Source organism: Bacillus rossius, assembly GCF_032445375.1.
Source record: "Bacillus rossius redtenbacheri isolate Brsri chromosome 4 unlocalized genomic scaffold, Brsri_v3 Brsri_v3_scf4_2, whole genome shotgun sequence".
In the NCBI taxonomy this organism is placed as follows: Eukaryota; Metazoa; Arthropoda; class Insecta; order Phasmatodea; family Bacillidae; genus Bacillus; species Bacillus rossius.
Window position 1 is genome coordinate 34,462,794 of NW_026962011.1, and position 11,290 is coordinate 34,474,083.

At 36.5% G+C, this 11,290-nt stretch overlaps 1 protein-coding gene across 1 annotated transcript; it reads left to right on the top strand.

Moving 5' to 3' along the window:
• Positions 1 to 231: 231 nt before the first annotated feature.
• Positions 232 to 8,126, top strand: LOC134541998 (uncharacterized). The gene is made up of 2 exons (XM_063385777.1): positions 232 to 351; positions 5,755 to 8,126. The coding sequence occupies exons 1-2, from the start codon at positions 340 to 342 to the stop codon at positions 7,774 to 7,776; spliced, it is 2,034 nt and encodes a 677-aa protein (XP_063241847.1). The 5' UTR covers positions 232 to 339; the 3' UTR covers positions 7,777 to 8,126.
• Positions 8,127 to 11,290: the final 3,164 nt, after the last annotated feature.

Genomic DNA, 11,290 nt, shown 5'->3' on the forward strand with positions numbered 1-11,290 from the left:
TTACTCTTTAATTGTGATGTTGATCCAAAACTCTACAATGCTTACAGTGATACTATTAAAATGTGTTACTGGGACAATTTTTTGCTGTACATGAATGAGGTTCCCAGAGTAGGCCGGCGCGGCGGACCCCGGTGTTGTCGGTTCGTGCGGCGGCAGTGTGGCAACAGCGCGCCGCCCGATAGTCCGCGCGACAACGCCGCGGATAAGACATGGCTCGGTGAGGAGGCGGCGCGCGATCCCTGGCCGCGCTCGCCATTAGCGCCCGCGTCGCCGTATAAATAACACGTGACCGCGCGGCGGCGGGGATAGCCTCCGGCAGCGACTAGCCAGCGCGCGGACATGGCGGCCAAGGTGAGCAGCGCCAACGACTTCCTGGGGGAAGTTACCACAGGAACAATTACATTATTATTAATTCAATTATCATCAATTAATTAATATTTTAACTAAACATTATTATTAATTTAATTAAATATTTTACTATTAATTTAATTAAATAAATTATTTATATAATTAAATAAAATATTATTAATTTCATTAAATAAAATATTATTAACTTCATTAAATAAATTATTATTAATTTAATTAAATAAATTATTATTGATTTAATGAAATAAATTATTATTAATTTAATTAAATTATTAATAAATTAAATAATTAGGACCGGCCAATATCCTTTCGATTTCAATTGAGTTGTCCTGATTTTGTACAAAAACCTTTCATAATATTCTGTTGCCACGTATAATGACGCGATTTCGCCAGAATTTTACCGTTGACATCTATGAAACTGGCCCGAGTATAATTTACCAGGAAAGAAGATCAATTATTATCGAAATATATTATTATTTAAACCATCGTCGAAAATTCAAGGTCAGGTTTAGCTTTAAAAAAAATATTTTAAATAAATAATTGTTAAAAATGTTCTGGTGAATGGACCCCGAACCACCCAGGCTGCCCGAAAAGGCGCCTCTCCCAAATATCAGGGCCACGCGAAGTCCAGAGCCGCCACTTCTCGGTGATCCGTCCATCCGTTGACAAGCCCAGCCATTCACAGTGATCCGCGCATCCGTGTTGATGCTGCCAGCAGACTGGAAGGCTTAAATAGTGGCGACAAGTTATCTTGTCCAGTTAAGCCATTAAATATCATTTCTTTCGCTCTGATATGTATTTATATCGCACTGTCAAAGTAATAGAGCCATATCTCAAAAAATGTGAAATTGAGTTAAGATCGCCAATGGAAAAAACATCTGCCAATCTTACCAATGTAATAAGGCCATACCTGAATTTTTAAAAATAACGGTCAAAACACAATGTTGCGATGGACGCAAGTCTGAAATTTAACCATGTTATTGCAATAATATAGCCTATTGTTTGTGTTAAAAGTTTCTACTTTTGACATGTGGCCGTATTACTTTGACAGTACGATATGTTTCTATAGATTTACCATACGTAACTAACTACACTTCATGTGTCTGTAAATCTTAGTCTCAAACATCAAACGTAACTTTAAAACATGTTATGGAATCGGCTAAACAAATAAACGAACTTCAAAACCTTTTAAGTCCGTAAAGGTTGCCGGCGATACCTTGTTAACATTTTGGAGGTTATAATTTCATCCGTCCGTCATTGGTTAGTTTCGGGCCATGTGATCGGCTTGAGGTCACGTCATTGACGGAAGGATGGGAAACGGACGGACGCGACAAATCATCGTGAACCCATCTTTACAATTGCATCCATCCTGCCAACACCATCAAAGTCTAGTGTTGGATCGAGTCAGCTCAAACCTTTCAGTTTTAATTGTATATAAAAATTAAAATAATGTGTTTCATTGCTGGATGGAAAATTCAATCCTGTTATATATTTTTTTATTAGTCTCTCATCATTTAAAACAACTATTTTAAATCACAAAAAATATATTTGTGGCATAATGTAATGAATAGACACAATGTTTTCTTTTTCCTTAATAAAGTAATGTACATTCTATACTCACATGACGTGACGGATAATTGTAAATCCAGCGTAACTGTACGTGAAGAATTACACTTTTGTGTTTTGTCAGTTTTTTGTTCTAAATATTAAACTTTGAAATGTGTTCAACGTAAATTAAAAACTTACAATGGAACCAGCCAAACAAACTTAGAAACTTTTTTTTAAGTAATTATAGCAGACATGCTTTCCAATCTTTGTGGACGTTGTAATTCCACATCCGACCTGAAGCTTGTCGAGGTTTGGACGGACGTTTGGATGTCATGCACAGCATCAAAAACATATGAGTCAATGTTATACAATCCCGTATCTCTTCGTGCGCCTGAACTTCAGTGCTGCGAATCTTTTATATTAATCTACAAATGCGTCAACAAAGGTCCTTCGGCAAATTATTACGTTGCATTTAATAATTTTCAAAAAAACCTCGTGCCTGTTGTGAAACTGATTGTTGACAACAGCATGTGTGGTTGTTTACAACAGCTGATCCTCGACGGTTCTGTCAGTAGGTCGTGAGTCAATGTTGGGTCGTGCGCAGAAATAAATGACTCGCCGAACGAACACTCGTGGTAAGGCACTATAGAGACAAGGTGTGTTCGTCCACCGTGTTTAAGCTGGACTCACAATTATCCATAACACCCGTTCCTTGTTATGTTTATAACCTGCGTTTGAACACATTTGAAAGTTTTATATCTGAAACATAAATTTACTCAGACACAAATGTGTAATTGATAACATACGGTATTTCGAAAATATGTTTACTTGAATAAATTTTAAGGTTAAAAAAAAATAGGTAAATGATTTGTAAGTGCTTAGCGTAAATGCCGTCAAACAAACTTTCACAAGATACATTTTCTCAAACATTTAAGCCTTCTAGTCAGTTTGGCAGCATCCAAGTGGAGAAATATTATGACGGACGTAACGAAAAGTGTTCCTAGTGTCTTTTGTTGGAATTCCGTTCATGAATGTTTACACTGCAGTACTACATGCCATTTGGCAGATGTGCACACAGTAACCTTAAATGCAGACTGAATTTTGTTAAACTTTTCGAAAACATTTCCTGCTTAGCATTTACAATTTAATAACAAACTTCAAGCATCTATAAATATATATATAAAATTATTTTGCATAGTTACTGTTTGTAACGAAATGCCCAAGAATTCCTTCATAGGTATTAACATACTGTGCCGGAGATATTTTCGACACAATCAACCATGATATAATTGTTTTTATTTAAAAAAAAATTGATAACTGCAAATTGTATTTTAGATTCATTTAAAAAAATTAACTAAATGAGAATTTTGTCTTATCAGCGACGTGATGTTTTTTAATGTCCTCTACTCGCCACGCTGAAGTTTTGGAGGATAGCAGGATTATTAGACCTTTATTTCCACCGAACATAATTTAACCTTATTTCTCTGCGTCATTCTTTTTTCGCTAACACGGTAGCCATCATATATGTCTCTACAGCGAAATGAGAACAGTGTTCCTGAAAACATTATATCTGCTGTTTCATTCTTATCTCATATTAGTGTTAACTTTAACAAAGGTTTTTTTTATGGTTACTGTTTTTTTTTTCTTCTAAAGATGTTACTGAATATGTTATTAACCTACATTTTGTACAGGTTACCGGATTTCATTAGAGGGGTTTGCTATTTGCTCGCTTGCTAATTACTCGTTGCCACCAAACTCGCTCAGTTTAATAATCACATTGACTAGTTAACTCGCTGTATGCTTTAATAAAGCGAGTAAATTTGAAGGCTGGGATAGCATTTCTCACTATATATTTTTTTAATATTTGTGAATTTATTGTTAGTACCTAATAATAATAATAATTTATTTCCCATTTTTTTCCACTTTGTTAACAATATTCACTTAATTAACCAGGAAATTTAGCACTCACGAAAGCAAACTTGTATGTGAGTGCATCTAGTCACTTCAAATTACATGCGGTATTTTGACGATTGTTAACGTTTGTAAATGTATAATAACAGAGAAATAAATATATAAAATATAACCTAAGAAACTTTGCATTAGTTGTATAAAGATGAAAGTTAAAAATAGCAATTTATTAAAATTCAATATTATGTATAAACAAAAAAACTTATAAATTATAAATAAAACTTATAGTTAAAGGTTAAAGTCTCCAAAAACAGCTGAGGACGAACGTGATATCAAATATTTCGTAAACAAACAGAGTAACAAAGTAGAAAATGAATTGAAAACACGGTATTTAATTGAGTAGCCGTGTGCCGCGGAACAACTGCCGAGTGCGAGATCAGCCCTCGCTCGGCGCGAGGCGACATGTTCCCTCGCCAGTCTGTGCTCGACACGCGCGAATAAACTACGTACAGCCTTCAGAGGGGAGGTTATGTCCGGAAATGTGTGCCATCTGTAGGGGAATAATTTAGATATCACCCTTAATATGTAAATTTACAAAATGACGGCTGTCGTTATCGAATGGAAGATTATGAAATAATATGTCAATGTCACGTTTCAAGATTCAGAATTTTTCTTTTTTTTTTTTAAGTATTGTGGTTAAATTTATAACAAAAAAAAATATTTTAAATTTGCCATCTAGCTCGAATAATGGAACTAGGAAAATTACATTTTGCTTCTTTTTTTTAATTTTACGTAAGTATTTTTAAAACTTTTTCAGATATTATTTTCACTCGCATAAACCCGCATGCGTACTTCTTACCAGGTAAAACGGTTCTCGCGGTGTGGAACATCGCTTGAGGTGTGAGGACGGCTCCCGTCACGTGACGACCACGTGACCTTGAAGTGTCACGGCGAGGAGGGGGCCGCGTGCCGCCCCCGCGAGCCCGCCAATTACGACGACCACGAGGCTCGAGGGAACTAGCCATGTCCCGAGCGAGCCGCTTGCTAGAAGTTTCACGACGACAGAGTCGTTATCTGATTCTCGACAGGCTTCTGCTCTTGTAGCACGGGACATTTGCCGTACAAACATGGATATCATGATTTTTTTGTAAACAATTTTAGGAGAGAAACCTACCACGGATTATCGGTGCATTTCCCATAGAGTTGTACTGATCGATAACTTCCATGTCATTTTTAAGAACAATAGCCTACCAAAAACATGTTTAGAGTGAAGGGGCACACTGAGTTTGTTCGCAAGTGGTCTGGCACCTGTGCTAACCTTGAAGGATGCAACATATAACCCTCAGAGCATAATCTTCCCTCATCTTTTTACCTAAGGATTTTTAAAATATGGTCAACAAATCGGCGTTCTTGTTAGGCTTGAAGCTCTCTCTCTCTCTCTCTCTCTCTCTCTCTCTCTCTCTCTCTCTCTCTCTCAACAAACATTTCGGGTTTGTTTTTGTTTCCATGTTTTTATTTGTCTTCAAGTTAGTGTAAGCACAAAAGACCAACTCATTATTTTCAAAATACCACTTTATAATTACATAAACAAAAAATAATAATTTTTTTAATTTGTGAACGTCACATAGATTTAGAGATTATTTCCATTATATTTAAGAGAGATATTTGGATAATGTTTGCTAGCACTTTCCCAAAAAATTTTCAAGAAATTCTATCTGACTAAAATTTTTTATTTCATATTATCTTGTGCCCACATACTATTTTGGTTGGATTTCGGAACATTCTTTTTTTTTTTTTTACTTTTTGGTATAAGTCAACGAAGCTAACGTACTGTACTCGATACAACATCAGGCAATTTTTATTCTTCAGAAAATTAAGACATTTTAATCCTTTACTTTTTGCAAACGTCTGATGTTGGAATGTTTGTTTCAGGTTGCTGTTATTTTGGTGATACTCAACTTCCAAGCGCATCCTATGCAGTGTGGTGATAGTGATTCAGTTCAGCAACAGTCCATAAACTGGGCAGTCGGTGTAGTGGACCACTTGAGAAACTTACTGCGCATGACCAATGAACTCTCCAGCTTAGTGGAAAGCGCGCAGAGTGCACTAGAGTGCACTTCCACGCCGTGCGAAGCTGCTTCGCCGCCGAACTGCACGGCGCACTCGCTGTCGCCTCGACACCCGGGTGGAACACCGGCCAACGCAACCTCTCAAAGTCCATCTTCAGCGACATACAAGTGTTCTGCTGCAGCGAGCCTCGAGGATCCATCTCCATACGAACATCGTAACAAGACGAAAGCAAACGAAGAACAACTTCCAACATTTATTTCAAGAGCTGCTGGTACAGCTGGGACTCAAACAAGTGCCACAGAGGAGTTGCCACTTGGTGCTGGACCTCTTCTTGTCCACAAAACTTCAGTGAAACCAAGTACCCAAGGAAGCATGACTTCAACTACGGCTATCACAGAGATGCAACACAATAGCACTCACTTACCTCCTCAAAAATGCACTAGTCCACCTGCACCAAAGAGCACTGATTCTAAAATTTTCAATAAAGTTTCATCAAATATGACTGAATCTCCACACTCACACACAAACAATATGAAAACAACCACAGATAAAGTCACTCATTCACCTGAAGGACGAGATGCTACGTCCGGTAGAACTAAGAGACCACACGTAACATCCGTTAAAACTACTACACATAGAACCACTACTTTACGTAATAAACCTACTGTAAAAATTGAACAATGTAAAACTAAACATGCGACTCCTGATTCAACTACTCAAAAAACATCGACAAGTGAACTCACTTCCTTACCTACTGTTGCCGTAACCAATAGTCCACCGATTATTACTGATGACACATCACAGTCTACTAATTTGCCTCACGTGCATGGACCTTATACAAAAACACTAAATGAAAACACTTTTATTAGAGATCATTCAGAAGAAAACACAAAGAAAGCTTACACCGAAAAATCAATAACTGATGTACCTGTAAGTACTGAATCAACATGTTTTGCTGAAATCACCAGAGAAAACCCTCATACACAAGGAGTTACCTTACCAACAACAAGATTGTCTACTGAAAGGGCTCATAAATTAAAATATGAGTTTGAGTCTTCTCGCGAGTATAATAAGGCACGTCACTCAAGCAAATCTAGTGAAACTTCGTCAGCTGCAACTCCATCACCAGTGAATTCCACAACTCACAGAACTGTAACCACACAATCAAGTGTACACGATCCATTTTGCGGAAGCAAAGCTTCTCCATTCTCTAAGCCACCGAACTCCAACGAATATTTAAAACAAAATGGTTCTCCAGGAGTTGGTGCAAATATTTTTAATCCTGAAGAAAATTTGATAAGCCCACCACCGGGCAATAACTGCGCCGCCAGTTCGTCGAGCTCCGAGCGAAACGACAGGATGTCACCTGTTGTCGGAAGTCACGAGGCACATAAATGCTCCAGTGCGCCATTGAGCACAAGTGTTGGTTCACATCAAAGCTTTCTTCGACACTGTTTCCATTCTACAGGTTGTATTCCCGATGGAGATATATCTCATTCGAGACCGCTTGGGTTTTCAACTGAAATTTTTCAGCCAAATTACAATATTATTAACTTTGAACCTTTCTGCTATTGCCCTAGACTCTTAAATTGTGATCCTCCTGCTACTAAGTGGTACACACCGCCATTCTTTCCTGGGAATTCCTTCAAAACGTCGCCATCCCCATCATCTTGCGGAACTTTAGGCTTCCACAATGAACAACTACCGAGTTCTCTAGAAATACCAGAGCTTATATATGGCCACGTAAGTAATTCGTATAGGTTTTATTCACCGCCAATACGGTTCCCTTTTCCTTACCTCGAGCCTCATCCATCGCTTGTGAATATGTTCCCTCTTCACCATGCTCAATCTGGTAGATATCTGCACCATGCAATGTTCAGATGACTTTCGTAACCATCTGTTTATTATCCCCACATATAGTTTAGGTTCACATTCACTCCATACAACAAACATTTTTGCAAAAATAGCAAAAATCTGTTTATATCTTTCACAAGTGCAGTTGATGTTTCAGTTTTGATACATCAGATAAATGTTGTCTACCAATAATGTATGAGATTGTAAATAATTTAATGTTATCTTTATGTACTCATATAAACGCATGATTTTTATTGTAATTTATATTCATAATTTAAACTTACTGTAATTTATATTGTTTACATATAAGTCTGCATTTGTACAAAATATAGTATTATAAACTTAAAAATAATAATAATAATAAAATACCTTGGCAAAACTGAATGGAAACCAATTTTAGTGTGTTTAAATCCCTGCAAAATATATTTACAACAAAAACATGCCCTTTTATTTAGGATAAAATGCAGTGGAACATTTTATCGATTATTAAAATATAAAGATTCCAAAATCACACTCACTTTGGCGTCTATTGACCTCTTCCCGCCCTATGAAATTGGATTTTTTTTAAAAAATCTAAAAAGTCGTTATAAATTTATATTGTATCCAATTCAAATTAAAAATCAGTGGTACGCCGAATATTATATAGACTTCTCACCACCTGTAGAAGAATGGTGAAAAATGCAGGGAATCAGCATACATTTTATTGAATTGTTGTTTTGGGGAGGTACCTAAATGCAGCCCCTCCCGCAGACTTCCGGTGCGTGTCGCGAGGGACCGACTGCTAACCTCGGCCCGCGGACTCGACCCTGCTTCTTGGCGGGAACACGTCGCTGTCCGTTACACTCGCTCTCGTGACGGGCCGCGGCTCAACACTATCGGTGACGCATGCCTCCTCACCAGGCCGCGGCTAATTGCTATCAGCCGCACTTGCTCTCGCTCTAGCGCGGGCGACGGCCGCCATCTTAGCTTCCCCCTCTCCCTGCTCCGGCCAGTGGCGCCTCCTCGTCGTAGTTCCTTGCGATTCATTGCGATCGTCATTTTTTTTTACACTATTCTTCATAATTTCGTATCCTATTTATATCGTACTATTTTTTTTGTTAAGGCGTGTGTCCAATATCCGCTCTCAAAGTAGATGAGACATCCGGATTTGAACGTTCGAGAAACTTCCATATTACTCTCTCAGTGAACTGTAAATATACAAAAAAAAACTGTTTATAATGGCGCATGCGTAACCTCTTATCACATAATATATACACATACGAAACTCGAGTATACTAGTCCGGTTTGTTTTTTATAATAATGTTTTAAAAGTCTTACCTATTTTCGTTACACTCCACTTTTCGAACTGGCATCCCAATTTCTAACATGTATTCACGTCTAAATGAAGTGTGTGCAATAGCTTGAGTGTAATCATCCATTTATATAACTGTTTGTGCTCTGCTGTGGAAACCATAATTAAAACTATTACACTGCTAGACAAACAATACTTGTGTTTCCTTTTCCTCGATAGCATATCGGTTTCTTGATTAAAAAAGGCTACTATATTTTATATTTATCGGCTTGTTAATTAGCTAGAATAATTCTAAAACATGCTCTATCACATTAACTTGACATTCTCTCTTGTAGGCTTGCACTTAATGAATTATTGCTAAGTTTTTACAAACCAAATACTCTTTAACAGCGTTGCATTTATGGACACTTGACTAGTTTTGTCTTGCTGCACAAGTTAACTGAGTATCTTTCAGTGTTACATTTCAGTTGACTTTTTTTAGCGGAATTGTTTTTCGTAGTGTGATTTGAAGGAGACTAGAAAAGTCACGTGTTACACTTTATACAAGATATGTTTAAAACTGTGTGTGCAACTGACGTTCACTTACTCTGAATGAACACCGACAATTCAGTTTGTTTTCTCGTCTAAAGGTAAAGATGCAACAGTTAACCTCCAAATCACATTAAGATATTTGTTTGTACGCCAGAACATTTGTTGTGGTGACTTTCAAAGGTGTGGTATTTTTTTTACTGCTTGTTACAAATATTTTTGGTAAATATGTATTGTACGGATTAGTGCCAAAAAAAATCGTACAAATATGAAATAACTTTCATTATATGCTATCTTACGTCCTCTCTTCAGAACCGCCTGCGGAGATAAAAAATTCCAATTACTTTAGGAGATATCGAATTTTTTAATCTTCATTTTTTGGCGATTTTTTTTTAAAAAAAATTTTAAAAATCCGAAAATACATTTATTCTGTGCTCTTAAACTTCCTCTTTTCATTAAACCCGGCTGAGATAGTAAATTCCAAATACTTTTGGAGATATCGAATTTTTTAATTTTCATCCTGTGCACTCATGCGGCGATAACAGTTGCTTGTTTTCAAGTATGATTTTTTTTTTTTTGCGATGTTCCCGAACGGAGAAACCTAAGATGCATATAAAGTTCTGCCATTCCCGATTACACCCGAACAATTCACCTTCGGCCAACCTCGGGTTTATTTATTAATATTAATATTTCTCTGTTTATTTTAATGTAGCTATACTAACCTAACTAACCATCCAAATGGTTTTAAAGTGTTTTAATGTAGCTAACCTATCCGACCACTTTTAATATTTCAATTCATTTTTCCTGCGCAAAAATAAATAAATCCCGAGGTTGGCCGAAGGTGAATATTCGGGTGTAATCGGGAATGGCAGAACTTTATGTGGATCTTAGGACTCTCACGTGAACGAATACATAATGCAGAAAGAAACTTACGTGAGTTTATTCTGTTCATCCTTTTTCCCGGTTTGTTAGGTCAGGTCAGCTACATTATAAATACTTTAAAACTAAACAACCAATAAAATTAATTTTATTATTTTTAATGTCTGTTCAGTTTCAAAGTATTTATAATGTAGCTGACCTGACCTAATCTACCTTTGTCCCATTTTGTTAGGTCAGGTCAGTTACATTATAAATACTTAAAACTATACAACATGTAAAATAAATTCATATTATTTTTAATTTCGGTTTATTTTGAAGTATTTATAATGTAACTAACCTTACCTAATGGAAAATTTCTGTTATTTAGACATTCACGCGCACACGGCAAAATATAAAATGGCGACGGTCAAATTATTACACACGTCTGGTATAGCAAAATAAGAACGGCCATATCTCCAAAAGTATTTGGAATTTTTTATCTCCGCAGGCGGTTCTGAAAAGAGGACGTAAGATAGCATATAATGAAAGTTATTTCATATTTGTACGATTTTTTTTGGCGCTAATCCGTACAATACATATTTACCATATTTTTTATTGCTCTTAGCTTAACTTTTTTCTTTCTTTCAGTAAATGAGTTATTTTTAGCGATTTTTAGGTAGATTTCAAAGAAATACTACATATTGTAGCCGTTACCACGGTGCAACTTTCGGAAAATTATTATATGGTTTACAGTTTCATGGTACATACTCTAAAACCATAGTCAACTTAAAATTATATATATATATATCATAATTTTGTTAACACTGTAACTGTCACAATTTTTTCTCAAATCACTCAACCCTGTAG